Source organism: Acanthochromis polyacanthus, chromosome 9, assembly GCF_021347895.1.
Source record: "Acanthochromis polyacanthus isolate Apoly-LR-REF ecotype Palm Island chromosome 9, KAUST_Apoly_ChrSc, whole genome shotgun sequence".
NCBI lineage: Eukaryota > Metazoa > Chordata > Actinopteri > Pomacentridae > Acanthochromis > Acanthochromis polyacanthus.
In genome coordinates, this window is record NC_067121.1 from 23,376,107 (window position 1) to 23,401,967 (window position 25,861).

At 40.3% G+C, this 25,861-nt stretch overlaps 2 protein-coding genes across 2 annotated transcripts; one reads left to right on the forward strand and one right to left on the reverse strand.

Annotated features, from left to right (window-relative positions):
- Positions 1-454: 454 nt before the first annotated feature.
- On the reverse strand, positions 455-12,205 carry LOC110956893 (desmoglein-2-like). Its single transcript, XM_051952867.1, has 14 exons — positions 9,402-12,205; positions 8,618-8,704; positions 7,621-7,776; positions 7,397-7,538; positions 7,151-7,311; positions 6,638-6,772; positions 6,326-6,511; positions 5,916-6,190; positions 5,652-5,794; positions 5,333-5,554; positions 4,674-4,904; positions 4,248-4,375; positions 3,793-4,134; positions 455-3,561 (listed from the first exon to the last, which is right to left on the reverse strand). Exons 1-14 carry the CDS (start codon positions 9,453-9,455, stop codon positions 2,542-2,544), a joined length of 3,282 nt encoding a protein of 1,093 aa, XP_051808827.1. The 5' UTR covers positions 9,456-12,205; the 3' UTR covers positions 455-2,541.
- A 168-nt stretch (positions 12,206-12,373) lies between these two features.
- On the forward strand, positions 12,374-22,245 carry dsc2l (desmocollin 2 like). Its single transcript, XM_022202662.2, has 16 exons — positions 12,374-12,676; positions 12,971-13,061; positions 13,175-13,371; positions 14,868-14,969; positions 15,260-15,415; positions 15,917-16,061; positions 16,149-16,303; positions 16,430-16,564; positions 16,700-16,885; positions 17,038-17,285; positions 17,493-17,635; positions 18,254-18,475; positions 19,417-19,638; positions 19,936-20,051; positions 20,184-20,501; positions 20,927-22,245. The coding sequence occupies exons 1-16, from the start codon at positions 12,638-12,640 to the stop codon at positions 21,122-21,124; spliced, it is 2,673 nt and encodes an 890-aa protein (XP_022058354.2). The 5' UTR covers positions 12,374-12,637; the 3' UTR covers positions 21,125-22,245.
- The last annotated feature ends 3,616 nt before the right edge of the window (positions 22,246-25,861 follow it).

A 25,861-nucleotide genomic window follows, 5' to 3' on the forward strand; every position in this document is an offset into this window, starting at 1 on the left:
ACACATTATTTCAGGCTGATTGTCTGTGTCTGCCAGAAGATGTATCCCACCTCTATATTACTCAGGTGATGTGCTAACATCATGTGGTTTATTTTGCAAACATTTGTCATCATGCACAACCTGTGTGTTTACACGTTCATTAGCCTATAGAGGGTGATACATTAGGCGCGTAGGTACAGCCCAGACTATTGCAGGTTGTAGAGGGGTGCGCTCGATTTGCTTACCCAGCTGTCCAGGAATGATATTAATAGTATTAGTATTTCGTGCGCATGTTGTACCTATTTCGTGGCCACAAATTAGTATTTCGTGGGAACGAAGTTGTATTTCGTGTAAAAGAAGTAGTGTTTCGTGCGCACGTTATAGCTATATCGTGGCCACAATTTTTTTTTTTTTTTTAAAACCATGTCAACAGAGAGGCTCCCAAGAAATCAGACAAAAAAAAGAACACATCAGACACTTTTTCTTTGTTTGATTTTATTTTCAGAGCAGGTGCAAAACTTTAAAAACAATTCATTTTCATGCTTTAGTACTGCGCTGCTAAATTCTTACAGCATGTTATAAACTACATATGAAAATTAATCGACAGCAAAAACAGCAGTATCAAACAGTGTCACTCCACCAAATGTTTCAGTGCTCGGGAAGCTCATATTTGGTTATTCTGCTCATCCACATTCCCAAGTTACATTACCTTCACACAAACACATGCACACACACGCACGCACACACACACACACATATATATATACAAACAAAAAACAATAAAAATCAGCTATCTGGTAATTACGGAACAAAATACACTTGTAAAAAAACAGGACCACCATGTTATTGTACACAATTTATACAGCTTTGGCACTTTGAATCGTTTGGAATTAATACTTTGTTTATAGTATCATTTAGAAATACACAAATATTCTGCAGAAATAAAAAAAAGTGCAACCATGGATAACTGGTGTTTTGTTTGTTTTTAAACAACTATTTTTCTCCTGATAAAAAGAAATATGTAATCCTTTTTGGGTGCACTGGAACACTTTGACTTCGGTTCTTCTAAAGTAAACAGCATTTATTTACATTCTGCATAGCTCACAAGCAGTTCCTGATTAGTTATAGTAACAAATAACTTCAACACTCTTAAAAAGTTTTGGCATGGCTAAAGCTTAAACTTTACAAAATGCAAACCAAGCAAAATACTACAGTACTAAATCTAGTGTTGGAAGCCTGTAGGGAACATTGCAACACAATAGTGTCAGGTAGCTTCTACTTCTGCCTTCATAACTGTCAAAATAATTGTGTGCTTCTCAATGCTGAGAATTATAGTTATTGATGCACAGACAGCATTCCTACATAGTCACGTGGTAATTTCTGGCGCTAACTGAGATCATCCACTAAGATATTTAACTGTCGCATAGTGATCTTTGAGAACCCGGCGGCTCATACAAAGCCATCTAAGCCATGTATACGGCTCCATGTTTCACTTTCTATGTCCACATTCACTATATTTATCTTGAGAAAGTACATAAGCTCCGTCGCTGATTAAAAGACATGCTCCCACTAGTTTAATGTTACAAAACAATACGCACTGTATCCTCCTACTCATGTTCTTTTTTGGCGTGGATGAATTTCTTTTATGGGACTTTAATTAGATAGTATGTTTGATTGCACAGGTTATTTCTACGCTGCGATTGGCTCCCAAATACACCCTTGAGGGGTAAATGGCTGGTTGCAACCAGAGCAGCGTCTCCTATCTTTTGGCAGGCTGTGAACTAGGACAGGCAGGGAACGCATCTGATATTTATTGCTGCCCTCGGAGAAGGTGCAGCCTTTTTTGTTTGTTTTGTGCTTCTTCCAGCTTCTCTGCAGTTAGGAGGTTAAGCCAGACATTAGCATTTTGTATGTGACAGATAAGCACACACATCAGGTTTGACTGTTTTAGCTCTGCTTTGTTTATCTTGTCTGGTTACTCTCCCTGAAGCCGTATGACTCTAGTACCTGAAAGAGATGCAATACTTTTGTAGCTCAGAATGGAACCAAACTGTCTATTCCTGGGAAAAGAATTACAATGAATTTTCTTTTTTTCTTTTTTGACTTTCCCTCAGCTGGGGTGCAAAGACAGAAATCATATAAAGCCTTTTAAAAATATCTATCCCATTGATATTCTTGATGCTAACATTTTGTTGTATAATCTTTTGACTAATGCTGACAGAGCCTCCTTCTAACACGAGGCACACAAGAAATGAATGCACTTTTTGGTGTTAACGTCAGTCATTTTCTACACTGAATTTGGATTGAAATCCATATAATGGCTACTGTACTCTTGTAGTCAAACTTGCACATTAACTACTAAAAGCAGCAGATAAGGACAGGGAGTATTGCACTCTAGGTCAAACAAACTTAACTCTATTAGTGTTACCACAATTTAAAAATCTCTCTCTCTGAATAGATGTACATTTATATACTGCAGTACATTTCAAGCTACAGAAATATGTGTCAGTATATGTAAAAACAAGTGTGGCATCTGTGGATTGGCAAAACAAAAGGGCTGCTTTATGCTCTTGTACTAGACTCAACATTTCTCTCTGTCACTGAGACCTTTTTATGTTGCACAACCACCCTCTGGTTTCCTTGCAAGTTGGGTGTGGCTGTCAGAAGAAGATCCTCATGTGAGCCTGCAGAACTGCGTGAACTCTGTGAAAAGCTCTGAGTTTTCATCTGCAAGCCCTGACTTCTGACCTCAAAGCTCTGCTCTGCAGAGCTCTGTCCAGTCTGAATAAAGCCCTGCGCTAAGTCTGCATCATGCTCTCCTCCTGTAGAGGATTTATTCTCCACCACCAACATTTGCCTGGACCTGGAGAGGGTTCCCTTTGTAAGGCCTTGTGCACTCTGACCAGTTGCTCCACCCATCCCTGCCTGCCTATCAACAAGTACGACTCCCTGAGAAGCTTGGACACCCCCAACTTGCATTAGCCCATGACTCATCCCAACTTGGCCTACTGAAGCCACTGCCTGCTGGGCGCCCCCCGCCACAAGCATCACTTGGGGCTTGGACTCGACCACATACATGGGCGTAACAGGACAGTACATAGGAGGAGCCTGCTGTATGAGCAGCGCCTGAGTGGGAATCACTACCTTGTCCTGGACGTGTACCATGGGAACACTTGCTGCACCCTGGGCTCTCTCTGTGATTCTCTCCTCATGGATGAAGGTGGAGGATCCAGATGCTACATTGGAGGTATTGACGGTGCTGGCGTGGTCCCTGTCCCTGATGGTTTCACTGTGAGTGTGGACATGTGTGTGGGTCGAGGTGGAGGGCCTGGCAGGAGACACCGGTCTGACTGGGGCGAAAGAAACTCTCGTATCCACTGACTCGGTCACCACGGTTGATCCCTGACAAATCTCAGCCAGGGTTTTGAACTTAGGCCCCAGGTCATTAAGGAAGGACAGATCATCATCATTTTCAAGAAGGCTGCAGCAGCCTACAGAACCTACCGGGGACCCTTCACCCTCATAGTCATAGACCAGGAGACCGTCCGTCTGGTGCGAATGCTGAGCAGCATGGTTTGATTTCTGAAAACAAGTAAAATCAGAGTATATAATGTGTATGGGACTTCAATAACAGTGACATTTCAATTGAGGCTGTATAATGCAGCTTCTACTTGTCCTTACACACTGTATGATGAAAACTGACTGTTACTAAAACTTCTAAAAAACTATACAGCAATCGAAATCTCAGTTTCTCCCTTACAGTGAATTTAGATTGGATCAGACTGGAGATTTATACTAACTGAAGATACTCACACTTGAATAGTACTCCTCTAGGAATTGATCGGGCAGAGCCATCCCATTGAAGACTGCACTGCTGTAATGGGAGAGACTGAAGTCTTGTCCTGTCATCATCCCTGCACCCACGTGGTCCATCTCCTCATGCCCACTGTAGTGCCTATACCGGCTATACATGCGCGTATTCTCTGCATTCAAAGTGGACCTGTTTACAACATGGCCTATGGTTGCTCCTCCACCTCCTGCCCCTCCTACTTCAGTCCCTCCTCCTAGCTGCCCCCTACCCCCATAGCTGTTGACGTCTCTGGCATTCACTGTGTGACCATCAGTCTCTACTGGGACATGTATAAGAGGGATATCCTGCAAAAAAGAAAATCCAGAAATCTAGTCAGAGAGGTAGAATTATTTTGCTAATCTTTGATTATCACATTGCAAAAGATCTGTTAATATCAGGATTACACTGATCAAAGTACCTTGTCTTCCCCCTGTCCTTCAGTGTGATACGAGATCAGGTGTTGTTTCGCTTCAAACGGAATAGCCTTGAAATCCCCGAGAGCTGCTGGACCTCCACAGAGACAGAACAGCAGCAGAAGGGGCAGCACTGAAAACACACACATTACACACTACATCAAAAGAAGCACCTCTAAAAATCTACTGATCAAGTCAAATGAAGTCCAATCATCAATTAGTGCATTATTTTAACTGAGCGGACTTAATTCAAACCTCATAATTTTGTAAAGCTGGCTGGATCTAACTCTTAAAAACTGCCTGTGACCTAACAAATCTCTCTCTTAAACACGGTACAGCATGTTGGGTTAGGCAACCTTGTGAGAGAAACTTAATGAGTGATCTAAACAACCAACTACAGAGAGTAAAAAGTGACTAATGGTTGTACTCACACAGCAGCAACAGTAGTCCCAGCAGCAGGAGCAGGATACCTGCAGCGCCAAGACGAGCAGTTGGTTTCCCTCGCGTCACACAGAGTCTAGTGTTTTCTTGGCAACTGCACACCGTTACATCCATCATCTGAACCGTACCACAGGACACTCCTTGCTGGTCCTTGATCTCCACTGCCACTTTGTAGATGCCTGGCCACAAGCTGGCATGGTCCCGCAGAATGGCTGTGGTTTCTGAAAAAAAGATGAGGCCTACATTTTAAATTTTGCCGCACAAGTTAGGAAAAAAAGGTGCAATGAGTGACTTCCTTTCTTTGTATATACACACTACAATCGAGATAGTCTCATCCCACAACAGACATTTACTTGGCATGGCAGAAGAGGAAATAAAAGCTTCATTAAGTGCAATTATCCTGTCAGCAAAACACCCCTGGCTAATGTTTTGGAGCTTAAAATCTTGAATGCTTCCCTGCAGGCTTAATGAGGTAACTTGTTCCTGGTATTTTATATAAATGTACACCAATTAAAAGAACAACACAAAAAAGCTGAGACATGCTGACGTCAGTGCAGTCTGGTGTGAGTCTTAAGAAATCTAAAGTGCGGAGTAAAAAATAGTGTTGAATACTGAATTTGTACAAAACTGTCCTAAAAGTTTATCGTACCATTAAGATGCTCCACTGTCCACTTCCCTTTGCTCTTGTCTTGGATCACGGTGAAGTCAAATGGGACTGAATTAGGGAAATCGTCTTGATCTACAGCTGTGACATAGACCACTTTGTCCTCGAGGCACATAGTCGGAGTTGTAGAGATCAGTTTTGGACAGTCATCATTAAAGTCCTCCACCTGAAGGGCTATGGTCCCTGTAGCTGTTTTTGCGGGAGACTCTGAAAGCCAATCACAAGAGAGATATAATATCAATCTGTTGTGCATAGTATTAGTTGAAAATAGAATAGTGATCACCTCCATGAGCACAGGACTTACCATTGGTGATGCATACAATTTCGGAATAATATGTTCCATTTCTCAAGAACGATGACTCTCGGTCAGGGAATTTATTCAGCTTGATATCTCCTGTCTTTTCATCAATAATCAACCAGTTGTCTTGGTCAAGGATTTTTGCATACCTAAAAATCACAAAAATCAATGTACGTCAGGAGAAAAAAAAGCTGTTCATGTAAAACTGATTAATTCATCCATACATCAACTGCTTAGTGACACCATTAACCCTATCATAAGTGACCTTACCTCACGTTGGTGGCAATTTTCAGCGTGTCGCTGTCGATAGCAGCATAATTAGCGATGACTTTGTAGAGGGAGATGGAGTTGCGGTCCTCAGAAATAGTCACTACTTTGGTGGTTGGTTGGAAACGGGGGCCTTCCTTCTGATTGATTACATTGATTTTGATGGGGTAGGATTTATCCGGTATGGGCTGTACTACACCACTGCCAAAGTTGTATTCTGCTTTGTTGGCAACTGCTATTTGCAAGTTGAGCACTTTCAGTTCCTCATAGTCCAGGGCCTGCACATTCACGGACAATGCATAGAACAGTTTACGTTAGCTTTCGGTCTAATGTTCACCCTGCTGGACCAATCGTATTCTTCATTTTGTTGTTTACAATTTCAGTTCATTCAAAATAATGCAACTCTCTTTTACCTTGTTAATCATGATAATTCCCTCATTGGTCTTAGCATCAGTTGTGATACTGAAATAGCCTCCCTCATTCCCGGAAATGATTTTATATGCAGCCAGCCAGTTGTCAGTGTGAATCAAATCCAAGTCGATGGCTTTTATCCTCATAACTTCTACATTGATAGTGTTCTCCTCTATGCTCCCCTCATACTGCAAATGAAATGAACATTAACAGTGGCTTTGGAACAACAGTAACTGTGAGACATTATGAAGAAAATATCTATTCAAGAATAAAGGAAAGGGTTGGTTACGGAGCAGTAAATGTGTTACACTTACCGATTCTTGTTCCAGGGTTGGAATATTGTCATTTATGTCTTTAATTTGAATCTCAATTTCTCCGCTTCCTGCGTTTCCTCCAGGTAGCCCATTGAAGTCAGTCGCTTCAATAACCAACTTATATGAGTCTTGCATCTAAAAAAAAAAAAAGCAGTGCAGTTAGTTACTGATTCGAGCTTTTAATTCCATTCAAACTGTCGACTGAGATGAGTTTAATTTTGTCATAAATGTGAAAATCTAGTAACAGGGGATGATGATTAGGGTGGAAAACAGAACGCGCTTGTGTGGTGTGATGATGCAAATTTGACTAATCCATTTAAAAAAAATAAGGATTATGACCTTTCCTACTGATCAAAATAATACAAAATGTACGTGGGGTGATAATAACATTTACTGTGTAACACTGATCTGGCTACTGAGTTCTGGGCTGCAAGCTTTAACAGATAAAATAAACAGAATTAGCTGCATTAGAAAATAAGAAATGAAATGCAAGATACTAATAAAGCGACTCACCTCCCTATTAATATCCCTTTGAACCATGATCTCTCCAGTATGGCAGTTTATGACGAAAAGCCCGGCTCTGTTACTCTCCTCCTTAATGCGGTAAAAGATCTTGGAGTTGATCGTGTTCTCTTGATCAGCATCAGTAGCTAACACTTTCATGACAACAGTACCTACAAATCAGCAAAGTAAGTGTTAAAAAAAAGGCAGCTTGTTTTCGTGAACCATAGCACAAATATACGCCAGAGCTTCAAATACCTGTTGCACTGTGTTCTTCCACATATCCGACTTGCTGCGCTACAATGACCGGTGGGTTGTCGTTCTCATCCAGGACGGTGATTTTAAGCTCAATATCCTTTTCAGCCTTTCTGCCGTCCTGGTATTTTGCTATTCCTGTAAGCTACAAAAACAAAACACACATTATCATTACTTCCTTTCACAACTTGTGACTTCATATTAACAGAATCTTAAAGCGTTCTTACAGTGTAGAAGGGGATCTTCTCTCGGTCCAGCGTGGTAAAGATTTTCACATAACCGGTGTGAGAGTCGACACCAAATTGACCAACAGGTGGTTGGTCAACACCAGGCCCCGACAGAGAGTATATTATCCTTGTATGGTTCTCCTTATCAGAGCGGATCTGAAACACAGACGTATAATCCCAGAATGAATTTTCACATTGCAAGGAAAGTGTGAAGGTAGCTTATTCAAAATAATGTACACTACCGTTCAAATGTTTGGGGCCATTTAGAAATGTCCTTATTTTTGAAAGAAAAGTATTTTTTTTTCAATGAAGATAGCATTAAATTAATCCAAAATGCAATCCAGACATTGTCAATGTGGTAAATGACTGTTCTAGCTGGAAACGGCTGATTTTTAATGGAATATCTCCATAGAGGTACAGAGGAACATTACCAGCAACCATCACTCCTGTGTTCTAATGCTACATTGTGTTAGCTAATCACGTTGAAAGGCTAACTGATGATTAGAAAACCCTTATGCAATTATGTTAGCGCATGAATAAAAGTGTGAGTTTTCATAGAAAACATGAAATTGCGTGGGTGACCCCAAACTTTTAAACGGTAGTGTACATAAGAACACAGTTTGCCATCCAGACTCCTAAAAGTATGGATGAACTTCTGATGGCTCGAATAAAAGTCGAAGCATCTTTTAGCTGAAACACAAAATCAGACATGTTTTACAGCATCACATGCCGGTGTTGGTGATGACACACTTCAACAAAGACAGTTTATCATCATGTAATGTGTCACAAACTGACTCATTCTGAATATGGAAGCCTGCCAGAGTCAGTGTGTGCGTGGTTGTCGCACCGACGTAGTCTAAGCAGGAAAAAGATGAACCCAGAGAGGTATAAAATCGTGAAATCACGTGGTATTTTTTGAAGAAAAGTTGAATTGAACAGTTAAAATGTCAGTTTTAGTACAGTTATTAATAAAGAAAAAGAAGAGAGAAGTACACACTCTAGCAATGGATGCCAGGCCGGTGTAATCATGGTTCTCCTTCAGCTGTCTGGGAGCTACGATCCACTCTGCCCCCACAGGAACAAGCTGCAGGTAGACAAAGAGGAAAGGGGGAAAACATCATTATTATACGCGTGTAATGGTTGGAAAATCATATGGCATGTTTTGGCTCAGTAGCAAACACAATAAAACATTTACACCAAAAGATGTGTGTTCTTTTTGGAGTATAAGATAACAAACACATCAACAAAATGCCCACTCAAATAGCAAATGGATCATTTTATTGTCATCAATATAAGTTATCAAACATATAAGTAAGCGTAGAGACTGTCTACCTATGTTTTAAGTTGCATTTGAAGGGCAGTCCTTCCATACATTTGACTGTCAAATACACTCATCCATTCTACTACCTACTTGAACCCTCCACTAATATCAGATGAACTATTTGTCAACCTCAAATATGGATCTGATCACAGTTTAGAGAGCCTCCGATTTCACTCTGATCCTCTGCTCATAGACAAAGGGAAACAGGAATGAAAGAAATGAGCCGTGACCGTCCAAGCACAGTAAGTGAAAGTCTGCGCAAACATGGAGAGACTGCGTATTTTATTTTTGTTTCGCAGTTGAATACCCGCAGGTTTAACAACGCCAGACATCCTTTCCGCTAAAATACATACCATCCCCGAGCTACACTGGAGCCACACCTGTTACACACCCGCTTTACCGCGATACACAGATCAAAAATTGGAAGAAAAAAAAGAAAAGAAAAAAATCGAGTACTCACAGTCGGGAGAGACGCCAGCAGAATCAAAAAGCCGCATTTCAGCAGAGCAGCCATCGGCTTGGAAAAGTTGGAAAAAAAGAAACTTTCTAATCCTCCGGTTGAAGTGGAATCGACTCCGTTTGACTTTATCTGAAGCCTATTGTTGTTTCCGTACAGACTTTGACCCTTTGGAAGGGCAGGGAGAAGTTTTTACAGCGATGGGCGGTCCCTCCCTAAGCTTGATAAGCTATTTGTGATAACAGGCGGAGAGAAAAGCGGTTGCCATGTCCACTCTTTGTTTAGTAATATTTGGGCGCAGGCTATTGTCTCTGAGAAAATCCAGGTAAACTCAACTGAGAGGAATTCCAGACTGATTTGCAAGATTAGTCCAAACCAGAAAGACAAGTATTTTATCCAGACAAAATCTTGAGTTTTTATGTGTAAAATGCTGTTTTATAAGGATGGAACGATAATTATAAATCATTTACATCTTCGCTTTGCAGGATTTTATTTATGATTTTGATATTCATTTAAATAATGTATTGGACTGACCATTATTTTCCTCACTCATGTGTCAAACTCCACCACTGCCTGTGAAATTCCCCAAGAAGTGGACCTCAGATTCTGGGTTCACTACAATAAACACTTTGCTGGACACTGGGTGTTTGTCTGCAGGTGTGATTGCTTTACAAGGAAATTCAGATGAAAAAGACGCACATGTTGGAACAATGTGTTGCCAAGATACATGAAACTTTTACTCTCAGTGGTCAAAGGTGTGTGTGTGTGTGTGTGAGAGAGAGTGAGAGAATAAACATTATGTCAGCCTTATCTTGTCTGACTGGGCGTTTCAGGTTTCAAAGGAATTGCAATCTATTTGTCTGACAATAATAACATAATTGACTGGCAATCTTTGTGTCATTTTTTAACTCATTCAGGGTGGTTGCATTTGGGCAGTAGTCCGTTGGCTTAGTCAGCATCTGAAAGCACAGGTAGCATTAAGCCCAATGAGTGGTTTCGGTGTTGCCATGTGATGCATGGCAAAGACATGACAAAAAGGAGGGAGCGGGATTCGACTAAAGCTGCCAAGTTTTACTTTCTGTAATCTCTCTACCTGAATAGAAAGAGAATTCAGTAAAAATGGTTCCAGCAACGACAACGTAAAAGGTAAATTGTAGGGTTTATTTGTGAAAATTTCATTTAAAATGCAGCAGGGTGGGTTTGTTTAGAAAAAAATGCTGCAGGAGCTGGGCATGTCACATGTTTGTCCAATTTGAGTGACGAAACTGCCTCTGGAGGATAATGGAGGAGTCCAGAGAGACAAGGTTGCATCAGAAATCCATCTACTCTTAGTGCTTTTTCACTCATGTGGATGCTTGGACACATGTGAAGTCTTAATCAGTATATTATCTCTGGCATTATTTGCAATCACTTAATGTATTAGTGCCCATGTAAACAGTGTGGTGTTTGAGTGGAAACAAGTGACTGTTCTCAGGAGCTAAGTGATTTGTCATTGTCACACATCAATTACTGTATGACAAAACAGATGCATCATCAAAATGTTGTTTAAAAAACACCTGCAATGAGTCACATTAATACTTACGCTCACATGACGTTAATACTTCCCTCTGCTGCTCATGTGGCTTTCATCCAAAGGGCGTGGAGAGCTGGGTTGGTTAGCAGCATTGAGGTGCACCCTGAAACATTCTTACCTCAGGGAAATGTATGTCAACGCCAGAAATTTTCATGTCTGGTTGGCAGTTTGACATCTCAAAATATTGCACATCAGCCCTCTGGCACATTTCTAGTAGCATGACGGTACAGTTTGTTGCCATGTCTGTACACCGAGTACAGTATGTAAAGAAACAACATCCTAATAATTACGAAACAGGTTTGTTCAAACTACCTAGAGGAACACAGCACAATCCAGTACATGATGAACTGTGTGAGGTCATATTTGACTGCTGTAGAGGATCCTTTGTTAGCCGATAAGGCTCAAGCGTCTTCCAAAGAAATGTATCACTAATCAGCAGAAATTTGGGGATTTACATTTACTAAAAGACGTCTGTTCTGACTAATTTTACCACAGCATGTCACAACTACTGAGAAGCATGGGAGGGAGAGGTCAGACATAGTGTCACCAGCAGGATCACCAGAAGCATAATGGGCTTCTTCTACACAAACATCCCTGTACTGTTTACTCTGTACACACACTTTCGCCTGAGCATGATAATTAACTTTCATTTTAGTTTAGGGACTCCACACAAGATTTCTTTTTGCTAAGTCTGTTTTGCGTTTGCTGCTAAAGACTCCCAGATCCTTACCCTTTCATTATGTCCACGCCCATGACTCACAGCCGCACAGTCTTCCTGACATTTTTCTCACCTTTCCTGTTGCAACCCCTACACAGCCTGACTTCCTATGACGCTTTGAAACAATGTCTGTCCCTTACAGTGGATACAAAATGTTGACATGCTTTCAGTGACACAAGGCCTCTGTGTTTCTGGCTCTGGACGCTCTCATTATTTTTATCATCAGTTTATAGAGATAGTGAGTGCTTTGCTATGTGAGATCTCTGCCTCCCCCAACAACCAGGCTTCACTCGGCTCACATTCCTGTGGCGCTGAGTGAGGAGAATCCAGAAATGCTTCAGTAGAGCTGAAGAAGGGAGAGGAGGAGCGAGCAAGGGGGTCAACTTCTGTGTTAACCTGGGAGAGGTGTTGAAAAATAAGCAAACAAATGATGGAGCCAAGGGTAGATGCAAAGAAAAATGTCTGCATATGCATGTCTGCTTCTATAGAAATCAGTCATTTCAAAGGAATGTGAAAGTGTGTGATTGCTCTTATAAACATTTATGGCTCCTGTAACTTTTTAAGAGGGGCTTTCTTTTGTTGCCTTGCAGCTTTCTGGCAGAGTAAAGCACTGTTTCCCCCTGCTGGCAGGATTATTTATTGTCTGTGTGCCCACTTTAAGGAGTGGACGTGCTCAGAGGAATACCGACTGCGTACCGGTTACAGCCCAAAGGTGATCTTCTGCTGATCCTGGGAGGTTCTCTGGGTGTGTCGGCCCGAGGTGTGTCTCTGACTCACAGCCAGCAGGCGACTGATCCAGCACCTCACAATAACGTCCGCATTGAGGGCACAAGTGGAGGCAGAGACACACATCCATCAGCTCGATCACCTTTCACTCCCAGAAACCACCAACTTCATTATTTTCCTCCGGCGGGACTGAGACGAAGTGCGTCAAAAACTTTCTAAAAAATGGCGAATGTTTTCATTTTCAACATTTTCCTGTTGTTGGTAAGTGCTTCCAGTTTTGTTTGCTCTATAACAGAACATTATTTTAAAAAAAAGTTTCTTCACATTTTTTGGCAGTCTTGTGTTTTTTTTTTTGTAAACTGGCTTTTAACGCTGGTTTTGATAAGTGCTAGACAAGTAAATGCATCATTTTCAGACTTTATTGAATCTTTAAGTGTACTGAAGAGTGTTAAGGTTCTAGCTTTTGTCAGTATTGCCGTTAAAGGGAATAAACAGCTCACTTAAAGTATTACAAGTCCGTTTGAAACTCACTATAAGGTCGACTTTCTCCGGTAGATCATGTCCGGTGTGGAGTCCTGTTTCGTACGGAGCTCCCTTCCCGTACTGGTGCCAAAAACTATTGAGAAAGGATACAAAATCTCAAGAGGTACTTCATTATTATCTGTATGATTAACTCCGCACGGAGACGTTTTATACTTTGAATTACCTCCCGCTAGTCGCCTTTGCTTTCTAACTTCTCTTTTTGTTTTCACTTTTCAGTTGACGTCTCCAACTGTACCGGATTTAGCACGACTGATCCCAGTTTTTCAGTAACAACGAATGGGCTGATAGTAGCTTCAGCTCGTGCAGCGGTGACAGCAGCAGGGCGGACATTTTCTGTCTGGGCTCTGAACAACAATGGGCAGAGAAGTGAGATGAAAGTCCACCTGTTCTACAACACACTGAAGGAGAGCCATGTAAGACGTCTAAAATGTCATGTTTGCATCTGCTTTTGGAGTTGTGGCAACTTTTATGTTCAACCAGCAAACGACATTAAGTCAGAGGAATTAGCTTGTCCTCTAATAAGGTGTTGTTATTAGCATGTTCTTAATGACTGCTAGCATGAACACAAGTTTCAAAGTTAGTTACTCATAAAAAATGAAGTTGTTCCATCTAATATTTTCCACATTACTTTACAATGCAAGTTTCAATGTAATGTCCTTTAGTGCCATTTCAATAGAGGTCAGCTGAAACTTGGGGAAAAAAAAGTCAATAGCTAGTGTTACTTGCAGGCTGAATAGATTTGTAAAATGAAGTGTTATCAGTCTTATTCACTAGTATGTCAAACTGAAGTGCAGGAATGTCAAATTTCACTGCTAAATATGGCTAGCATTAGCTACATGCACTAGTACTATATTTTCCATCAACTGTATTATCAGGTGTAGTCTAACCTCCATACATGAGTTCACCATTGGTCATATTGCAATTGAAAATATTCTAAATTCATTGCTTTAGTAGAAATTATTTGTAAAAGAAATTCTGCTTCCCTTAAAGGCATTATAGAGGACTTTTTTGTTTGTTTAATTTGTCTGATTCACATAAAATGAATATACTGACCTTTAGTGGACTTGTATGTATGGTCTCTAAAAGAATTTAAAAAATAAATAACTGTGGACATGGCAGGACCTGAAAAACATCAGCCAATCAACGCGCTCGGACCGAGGCGTTTGATTTACTCCATTTCCTGTCAATCAAAAATCTTCCGGCTCAGGCCTAGTTACGTAGATTACGTACGCCTTGGACTTACGTGTTTTGTGTATGTGTTGCTTTGGTATAGCTTCGTAGTTAGCTGGCGACTTGTTTTGCTCATCTTTTTTTACATAATGGCAGATAAAGATCCAGGGGGACCCAGCCGTAAAAGAAAGCTTCACGAGTGCTACGCAAGTTTCTGGAGGGGGGCGTTTCTTCGTAAATGTTAAGAGCGGGGAGGTTAGAGGGGGGTGAGGGAGAGGTTGTATGTGCGCATGCTACGTTCAAAGTTGTAGGAAATTAAATCTCCTCTAACGCCTTTAATGGCTTTTGCTTCATGTTTGTTAAGCCTCTAACACAAAGTCGTAAATTATTTAGGTATGTTAAGTGGGTGCAGCAGTCAGGATGACTTGAAACCCTGAATGTAAAGGGAAGAAAAATTAGGTTATTAGGCCAGTTTCATTAGGTTAACTCAACTTAAGTTTAGTTTTAAATAAAACTTGACTTAAAACTACACACAATATTTAGTTGATACTATTACCAAAATTATTGTGACAGTTCAGCCCATTAAATAGTTTTTAGAAGATTAATCGTGCATTAAATTAAGTGGTAGGATTAGGTCCTCTGAATTATGTTTTAGAGTGTACGATAACTTGTTTACAGGTCAGAATGATAGTGAATGGGCATTTTTCAAATTTCTTGATTTGTTTGCATGTCACCAAAGAATAGCCAAGGCTTCCTGAAGCGCTCCAAAAGACGCTGGAGTCCTCCACCCTTCAACATACTGGAAAATGACAAGGGACCTTATCCGAAAGACATTGAAACGGTAATTTTAAATTTTTTAAATTTTAAACCACACAATTCGAAATTGGAATCCTCATTTTCGCCTTCTTTTCATGTTTTTTCTTGTGCACTTTCTTTTCTCGCTGCACACACTCTGACACACCTGTTTATTACATAAGCTTTATTTGATCTGTACTTTACTTGAATGGAGATTGTCAGACTGGGCTGATGCAGTCACGTTTTTGCACCTTCATCCATTACATAACACTGCGAGCTGGAACAAGCTGTTGTTGGAACTTAAGTAAGTGTGAATTTACTTGGTTGCTGTTGCAGATCGTGTCAGATTCGGAAGCCACGTACAATGTTTACTACACCTGCAGTGGACCTGGAGTCGACCAGTATCCACCTGGTGTGTTCAGTCTCCACCGAGAGACTGGAATGTTGACCGTGCACCAACAAGTGGATCGTGAGCAGTTTCCAGTATTTAGAGTGAGTGTGAAAAAGACCTGCAAACTAACAGTTTTTTCCTTAAACATTCATCTTTTGGTTGATAGAATGCCATAAAAAAATGCACGTTTTAGTTTTTCTAAGACCGTATTCTAGAAGAAGTTTAGCTTACTGCCACATAAAACAAACAAACAAACAAAAAGCTAATAATTGCCTAGTTACGACTAGGTACAGTAATGTTTGACAAATTTGCTTTAAGATTGATTAAAGTGATTCCCAATTATTAAATTAGTTGCTGATAAATGTTTTGTCACCTGGTTATTTAGAGTTTTGTTTCTTTGGAAGGTATGTTTGTTTAGTGGTTGATTTCACTCTGGAATTGACAGAATTCATAGTTTATTGACAAAAAACAGGTGTTGAAAAGCATTTAAAATGGGTAATCTGACACTGGAAACACGTGAAATGGTCAGATATGCATTGCTCTTGTTGGGTATTTATGTGTGTTAATATTGTACAATGGATGTTTTTTTTTCTTTTTTACAGATAGAGGTCAGTGTTTTTGACACACATACACATCAGCCAACAGACCTACCGTTGCCCATCGAAATAAAGGTAGATGATGTGAATGACAATGCTCCAGAATTTGCAGGCCCATTACAGTTTACCGTGCAAGAGCGATGCAGTGCAGGTGAGGAACACGAAATACATTCCAATAATCCTGCAGTATTTGACCTTCAGTGTGAAGTGCTCTAAATGATCATGAATTACACCTCAGGGACCGAGGTTGGAAAGGTGATTGCTACAGACAGAGACGAACCGGGGTCCCGCCACGTTTTGATCAAATATATCCTCTTGACTGGATCAGACCTGTTTCACATCGATGGAGCAACAGGTGTCATCACCGCAGCAACCAACACCCTTGACAGAGAGGTGAGCCCTGCCACCATTGTGTTAAGGATTTACAATATTAACTTAGAAATGAGGTGATGCAAGTAATTGGCCTTGTTCCTAATTTCCACCTTTTTCTCATACTAATCTGTCAAATATACTTTTAAGGTACAAGACAAGCATTTAGTGACTGTGCAAATCAAAGACATGGGTGGTGACGCAAATTGTCTGTCCAGTACTGCAACGGCAACAATTCAACTGACTGATATCAACGACAACCCGCCGACTTTCACCAAAGCATCTGTAAGTGGTTAGAATATTAAAAGAATTGACGTCATGTCTAATGAATCATAATAATAAGGTTTCATAAATCTGTTTTTTTCCTTAAAGATTTGTTGTCTAATTTTAAAAAAAAAACACACATTTTGTTTTCTTTAGTATGATGCCAAGGTGCCAGAAAATGCAGGTGAACAACTTATCCTTCGAATCCCCGTCGAAGATAAAGATTTAATAAACACGCCCAACTGGATTTCAAAGTTTGTCATCACTAAAGGAAATGAAAATGGAAACTTCAGGATTGATACTGACCCCAAAACAAATGAGGGGCTTCTGTATGTCACAAAGGTGAGTGTGCTTTCATATTGAAGCTGTTATTATTGCAAATTAGCAGTATTGATAGTGATATTTAATATATATCAGATGTTATTGAAAGTCTTGACACATATAGCAACATATCTGTGCTCACATTGCACTTCTTCTGTGCCCATGTTTTACAGCCCTTAGATTACGAGCTCAACAAAAACATAGAGCTTGAGATTTCGGCACAAAATGAAGCTGAGCTGACGGGCACCACTGCCCAGTGGATGTCCATCCCTGTGAACGTTGCAGTCACCGATGTCGATGAAGGCCCACAATTCAGCGCTCCTACTGTCCGCTTCGTTGTCAAAGAGAACACACCAAATGGCACAGTGATAGGAACTTACACAGCTGTAGATCCTGAGACCAAGAGCAGCAATGGCATCAAGTAATCAGTCTTCTTTAAATTTGCTTCTTTTTTTTTAACAAAAAATTTTATTTGTCTCTTGTGGCAAAATAATAGACAAAATTGCAGCTGATTCTCAAGACTCTAACTCATGTTTATGTTACTGCTCTTAAACACTGGAGGGCAGACTTTGACTGCTAAACTGATGAGGCTAGTAATACACAAGTACTTTTTTCCACTGTGCCTCAGGTATTACAAGACCTCAGACCCAGCCTCATGGATCACTGTCGACAAAAATACCGGAGAGCTGAGGGTTGCAAACACGATTGACAGAGAGTCACAGTTCGTCAAGGATGGAATTTACAACATCACCGTCAAGGCAGTTGATGCTAGTAAGTTGCTTGTGAATGGTGTACGCTTAAGTGTCAACGACTTCTACAAACTACACTGAAAATAACAACATAGACATCTCCTGTTCTTCAATGACTGTGCTCGCCCTTATCACCATACGATAAAGAAACCCTAACCTTCAACACTGCGCAGTCTGTTTGTTCTTTACTCACACCTATTACCTGGTGGATATTTGCCAGACACCACAGAAACGAAGCCTTGATAAACTTGTGGTGTCACCAGGAAAACAGCTGTTAGGGAAAGTGTCTGGTCTACGTGTTTTGAGATGTTTTGTTGGCTTTGGGTTGTGGTGTTAGGCCCGTCGAAGGTTATTAGCAATACAAGCCACACCTTCACCAGTATCAGCCAGAACATACAGCCCTGCATTGTTTTACCTGAGAACACCTGTTGAAAAGATATGATGCGAGTCGTCATTTTCAGTGAATCATGCTCTCCTGTCTGACGCTAAAATTTGGGCTCACATCCCAGTGGTTGTCAAGATTTGAGATTTCCAACTGGCGTCAAAGTGACTGCAATTAAAATAGTGTTTCTTGTTCCCATGTGCCGACATGCCCACATCTGTCCTACGTGTGAACTGACGGAATTTTCGTGTATTTTAGGCTCCAAGACAGGAACAGGAACCGTCATTATTCAGGTGGAGGATGTCAACGACAACGTGCCAGAGCTCCCCAAAAGTGACCTGGTGTTGTGCGAGAAGGAAGGAGCGCTTGGCTCTGTCGTAGTTGTCGCTGAAGACAAAGACCAGCCTCCCTTGTCTTCCCCTTTCACCTTTGTATTGCCTGATGACAACGATGGCAAATGGTCTGTGTCGAGACTAAATGGTAGGTGGTTGTATCTGCACACATTTGAACCAGGTCAAGGAGATTCTTTTCAGTGAAGTACGAAAATTGCAGCAAGTGTTTCAGCTGACAATCCAGCTAACAAATAGCATAATCCAGATTTTGTGCGCTCTAAGCATGTATGCTAGTGTAAATCTAACTCCATCACAAAATGTGAGAGTAACACTTCTGGCCCATTAGAACACGCAAGACGCAGGCATGACAGGATGTTGTGGAAGTTATTTGTTTTATGGTTCTCCTAATGCTCAGTTTTTGAGCCTGACGTGTATATAATGATATGTTTGAAAAGATGTAAACAGTTCATGAATTGTTAACATCCAGGTTTGAACATAAATACAAAACGTGATAAAAAAATGCAATAATCTCTTTTTGCTTTTTTGTTGTTTATAATGAAAAGGTCAGTCAAAAACAGACTTCTGCTCCCTGGTGGAGAAATTATGTAATGCTGATACTGTTCTTAAAATGCCGCAAACTTATCTTTGTATTGATAAAGACCTATTAAATAGCATTAAACCAGATTTATGAGTTCGGATTTTTGGTGCAAGGAAAATGCATAGATTGTATAAACATTGGGTTTCAAACAAATGATTTTGCTCCTTTATATTTATTATGTATTTATGTGGTTGTATGATATCTTCTAAAACCCCTGTAGGGTGTTGCTATTTAGCTTTCACTAGAAACACTGGACTGCTTGTAGTAAATAGCTGTTGTCAGTTTGTCTATGTGTACTCTGTACGTTTTTATCAGATACACCAAAAATAAGTAAATTCTAACATCAGCCACTTTCAAACAGACACTAAATGCAAAAGTACATCTTTTTTCTATGTTGACGTCATCTGATCTGTCCTGCAACATTAAATTCAAATGGAAGCTATTCAGCTATTCTTTTTTAAACATCTCTTCACTACTTGTTTTCTCTTTAGACACAGCAGGTATGTTGCAGCAGATGAAAGAGCTTCCTACAGGGATATACCCAGTTCCCATGATGGTTACAGATCTGCAGGGCTACGGCAGAGAACAGACGGTGAACGTAAGGATCTGCCAGTGCAGGAATGGAGTCTGCTTGGACAAGGATCGCTCTGTGTCATTAGGGGGACTGGGTGTACTGGCTTTGCTGTTGCCTCTGGTCCTCCTCCTACTGCTCTGTGAGTCCCCCACTACTATAATCTTGCCAACAGAACAGTACAGACTAGACAGTGCTGCTAATGAAACAAGGGAAAAAGTCATGTCAAACTGCAGGAAGAGTCATTGAAAGCTGAAGGTTTTCTTGTAGCTTGTTCACTGTGTATTGGAAACAGAGCAGTGACGTAGATGATAGTGTTCTCCAGAGTATAATGCCCTGATGCTCGGTCTTATGGTGCCAACCACACAATAAGAGCTGCATATTAGGAAAATGCAATCTTTCTGAACTAATTTCTAACATACGTTCTTTGTTATTGCAGTCCTACTTCTTGCATTTTTCTGCTTGACAAAGGCAGAGAAAGTGCAACTTGATGATGCAGGAGACGGTGGTGGAATTCTGCTCAAATCAAACACCGAGGCCCCAGGAGATGAAGTGGTAAGGACATGATAATAATAAAAGCACTGCTGGGTTTGTAGTTCCTGTAAACAAACCTTTTTCTCATTGTAATCCCCTCTCTTCTATTTTTCTAATTTTTACCTGATTGCTTGTTTTTGGTTTGCTTTCCAGGATTCCAGTCTCATTGTCCCCCCTTTTGAAGCGGCAGCAAAGGGCAATGTTTCGAACACCATGCTGAATGCAGCATGGCCAGGGAACAAGAGCTCGAGCACAATGGGAGCCAATAGCATTCATGAGAACGGGATTTACAAGGGTGGTGTTTCCACAAGTAACATGCAAGAGTTCTATTCTAGCCAGTATGACAGCCAATATGACGCTCAGTACGGAGGCCAGCTTGTTGGAAGCGGCGTGAACTTTGACAACAGACAATTAGCCCAGGACGCAGCTTTTCTTCAGACCTGGCAAACGAATGGCCGCTACCTAAGTCAGGTAATGTTGATTTATAATTACTGGCATATTTCTAGTTTTAATCCCAGAAAAAAAACATGTCTGTAAGTGGAAGTTATCACACAGTGTAAGAGAAAGAAGCAGAACGTGTCCTGATGCGAACGCCCTTTATTCTCTGAGGTTTAATAAACTTCTTTGTTATCTGTTAGGGCTTAGGTAACTCTCATGTGCAATATAATCTTCTTCTCTTGCCTGTGATAGTATCCTCTGTAAACTTTAATATTTCTTAGTGAGTAATATTATTTCTCCAAGTTGCTGGCGAGTTGTTTGTTCGCCGTGTAATATCGGACTGCCAGTCATATCCTGAGCAGCCTTGTATTATCACATGGTGCAGTATCTTCCCTCCCATCAACCAGCCTCAGTCAAAGTAATAACACACTTCCTCTTCCGTTCGCTTTGTCTTGCAGAAGGTGGGCTATCTGGGAACAGAGGAGGACAGGCGATTTGCGGACGACATCATCCACTCGTACCGCTACGAGGGGGCGGGCTCTGCCGCCGGCTCCGTGGGATGCTGCAGTGACAACGGCGAAACCGATAACCTCGACTTTCTAAACACACTGGGGCCAAAGTTCAAAACTCTCGCAGACGTCTGCAGAAAGTCGTGAACAATGACACTTCAGAATAATAGTGTTTACTTCTCACTGTACAGGATGTAGAGGCCTCTGATCGGAGTGCTTGTTATGCCCCTGAACATGAATGAAAAGAAGAACTAGCAGGTGGTGCGAATGTGTGCGGACTCGGCTGTGTTATTGCTTTTTGTCGTTTCATTGCTTTGATGCTTTTTGGTATAAGTCTTTTGCACTGAAAACTATGCAGATGCAGTTAGTTGTACATACTGTGTGTCGTGTATTACTGTGTATTAATATGTTGTTTGCAATTAGAGTCTTTGTTTTGCAGGTTTAGACTGGTTTTTGTGACGGGCTGAGGGTTTTTTATCGGTTGGTAACAATTTGGTTTCTGTTTTTTTAATCATTTGTATTCAGAGCAAAGAGTACGGTTTTGCAATCATGCGGTTGATTTAGTTTTTTTTTAAAAGTGTTTACAGTTTTTTTAGAATATATTTGTAAAAATTGTCAACTAAATATGACTAGTACAACTGCATCGAACATATTGCACACTACAATGTTTCCTTTAAAGTGACATGCTTATAAATATCAGTCTTAAACAATCCTTTTCACTGACTTGTAGCGGTATTTCAAACCATACAGTAATTGCTTGTGCAAACACATTCCAATGCAGCTTCTGACCGTCATCTGGGCGTAGTTGCAGCCCTGTGTCAGTGAGGTTATTGCGACATTCTGACAGTAATCCTGTGAAAGTCAGCACAAGGGCGTGAATGGGAGGGGTGAGGTGTTACTGACATAGCCTGCAACTGTCTGAATACAACTCTGACTAGATGTGAGCAAAGAGACATGATTCAGAGAGATGCCAATGAACTTGCTAACTAAAGGGGATCTGGTTCCCACGTCTGTATAATAGGCTGTTGAAGTTGTAATTAAGATGTTTCTCATGTTGACTTTTTCTACTGTAGCAGATGTAATTTTGTATAATTTAAACGAACTATAATTTCAAATAAGATACAATACATTTGTCGTTAAACATGCTAATAAACAAAATGAACTGTAACATCTAGAAGCATTCAAGACTTTGCTTACAGCTTAGATCCCATGTTACAGCATGCTTTTTGTAAGTGAACATTAAGCTGTAAAATAAACAAACGAAATTATTTCCTTGTGCTGTTGTGCCTCTGTTCTTTGCAGCGAGATAGAAGAAGTGATTTGTGGGGCAGAGACAGCTGCTCATTGTGTTCTCTGTTTGTGTACTGTGGTGAATGATTTACTAGGTGTGGCACTCTGAGGTTGCACAATGTGAATGGCACAGTGTTACCACACGGCCAAACTCCTACCCAGAGCTAATGTTTACCTCCAGTTTCTGCAAATCATGCCGGGCGCTTTTGCTTTTCTGCCTTTCCTGCAATTACTAACTCTTCTCCATGCCAACAGTGGTTTTACTTGTTGCCAAAAAGTTGTACTGTATCATAATTCTGACTGTTTTGTCAATAGTAAAATACAAGAAATCTGTGGAAAGGTCCAATCAAATTAACTTTGAATGAATTATTAACAGGCTTAACATTGTAATATTATTGAGATAATAATCTTAGCTATATTACCCATAAATAAAAGATACATTAAAAGAAATTGTATTGAAATCCCCCTGACTTACGATGACTTATAATTTATAGATAATACAAAAAACTATTAATGTGCCCAGACAATATCGCCATCTTTTGTTGATGCCATGCAAATCATGCATCTTTGTGATGTATTACAAATGAAGCTGAAGGCTGGAAATGTAATCACAAGGTCTACAGAAGACCATCTGTCATGTGACTGCGGTGATGAGTATCAAATATGACAGCAGAGAAGCAAAAAAAAGAGGGGGAAATTAATTCTTGGACTGAAACCGGTCTCTCGCTACGATCAAACACTGGAATCTTGTTAAAAATACAACAATATTATCTGCACAGATTAAAATAAGACTGTCACAATTATGGGAGGATGTGAACGAGATGTGAACATCAAGGGTTTTTGCTCAAAATCCCACCGGGGCCAATTAGGAGAATCTTGAAAAGTCACTTAACTCAAAATAATGAAAATGAGCGGTTAACCCAAATATCTTAAGAAGGCACTCCAAGCAAAGGCAGCAGCTTTATTACCCATATTTTACCAATAAAGTGTGTGTTTTTTTTCTTTTTAATTACTATTCCCTGCAGAAATAAAAGCATCCATTAATTACCGGTCATGTAGAAATCTGCATACATGCATTTCTGAGGATTTAAATATCTATTTCTAAGAAATTCAACATGCTGCAGGTTATAGGAAGTCATGCTCTCTCTTTAGCTCTTAGGAACTTCTGACTAAAGAGCTGCTCACAGAGATGACGTAGCATTGAGACATGGAAGTGAACGTTGCTTGAACAGCAAAATCAATTGGCACAGTTTATTTATAGGCGCTTACAACTCAGTGAGTGTGAAATCTATCAACTCAGTTCAAACCGAGAAGCAGGGAGGGAAGAGTTTGATATGACAGCCGTTGATCTTATATCACAAAATGCCATCCTGCCTCACTCGTTTACCACAGTGGATTACATTTTCACACATTTTCATGTAAAAACATGATCCAAAAGAAACATCTCTGTAATGGCCTTCTACACAAAACAACATGCTCAGCTGTCCTAACATATGGTGTGTGCCAACGGAGCAGCACGACAAAAATACCTCAGCAGCAATTAAAATGACAACAAATGAGAGTTTTAGATCATTTTTTTTAAGGTTTTATCGAATGCATCCCTATGTGAAGCAATGGCACTGATAAGCCGCATAATTCAATAGACCACTTTGTGTGTCCATCCTTATCAGAGCTGCTTGAGCCATCACTTCCAGTCACTTCTGTAAAGATGCAATTAATTCTAAAGCAGTAGCGTGAAATTAATTTATTGCTTGTAATTAGTTTTCGTCATACTGTGAAAACAATCTCTCCTGATAGGGTGTTTTCACCCTCCACCAGAGAGTCTGAGGACACTTGGCTTCGTCTGACTTCAATATGGAGTAGTGCCTTCAGCTGCCAGGAACGTCGAGCGCAGAAACTTCTTAACCCCCTGTTGACTTTGGCCTCAGGATTTATAGCTGTAAGTGGCATGTGGAAGATATTTTAGTTGCTATCACTGCACATGACAAAGTAATTTCCTCATGGTGTGCCTTGGGAAAGCACAAATGAGGTCAAGTATATATGGAATTTAGGTTGGTTGGTGAATAATTTAATCACTGAATGTGCGTGCTTCTGCATAGAAGAGGATTTATTCAAGCTGCTGTGATGAACTGAAGATAGAGGCTGTAATTGTGTATTGTTTTAACTGATTCACGTGTGTGTGATTCGGTTCCCCCTTTTTTGTTGAAGGCTCTATTAAATACAAGCTGTTATTACTGTGAGAGACACTAGGTGTCACACTTACCTCTCATCTGAGTGTAGCAGCAGCCTAGGAGGCAGCTATGGGGAATATTTGCAGAAGGTGACTGATTTTTTAGTGAAGACACTCTTCTGTCTGTCACGTGTGTAACCAAACACCTGAAATCACTTCAATTAAGCTGTGAAGTGGTAACAGCACAGTTAAAGTGAAGTGATGTGACGAGTTGTGGCAGGAGCCCCATCATACTTTGATGTGGCATATGCCAGACTGTACAGTTATCGCTGCTCGTAGTCCCCTTCACTTATATTTGGTGTCACTTATCTAACAAGATCAGGCTTCCTCTCGCTGCATGTGTGCTTTACCTCCGAGCTCATTAGTGAGATTGGGACTGACCACAATCTCTCCAGGATGGAGTGCCAAAGCAGTGGGCGAACCTGACAAGAAACTCACTCTTTTAATGCCTTAAATGTTTAACTGGCTCTGAAATATTTTTATACCCTGCAGTTTTAAATTGCCGCAATTAAATCACAGCTCCAATGAGAACTGTGTTATGCATCGAACAGCGTTTTATTTATCGTAACCAAACACTAATGGGCAAATAGTAAAATTTCATTACAAAAGCTATTACCATGAACATTATTTGATATATCTAGTAGCTGTATCACCAACAAAAGAGAGAATACAATTAAAAGAAAGCAACATTGACAGATTTCACAAAATCCTATAGTATGTGTGGGTAGTGCTGTTATAATGCCTTCTTCTGAAGTATCACTTGGCAGAAAGTACTGCACCCTCAAACTTTTCTGACATTAGCGATACACAAACATAAATTACTTGCTACATTGCGTGTTTGAGATATTGTGTTTCTTCCTGGAGTTTCATATCGTTCACACTCAGTTGCAATGTGCAGCTTACATATTAATTAGATAAATCTGTTTAGCAGCGGAAAGCCTCAGTGAGACATCTTGGTCTTAATTAGCAAAAAGGATTCAAGTGATAAACAGTCTAAGGAAATATGTATAAATGCTAATTTAATTAATTTAATCAAACCCATAATTATTAATAGTAATAGTCTTATTTATTCTCCTATTTTGCTGTGGGGGACTTAAAGACAGTTTTACTCTTACTGATCTGATTGATCATGATCACCACTTTAGGGCCGTGGTTATTATATGATCACAGTTGTCTGATTTTAAGTCAATCACATTTGCATTTCACTGTCAGTTTATTTTAACATCCCATCATGATAAAAGGAAAGCGAGTTTTCAGAAACTTTTGCAAATTTATTGAACATCAAATACTGAAAACTGTGTCTGCCATTATTTTAAATAGCTTTGGCCAATCTGAATTGCTGTTTGAAGACACATTTTAACATA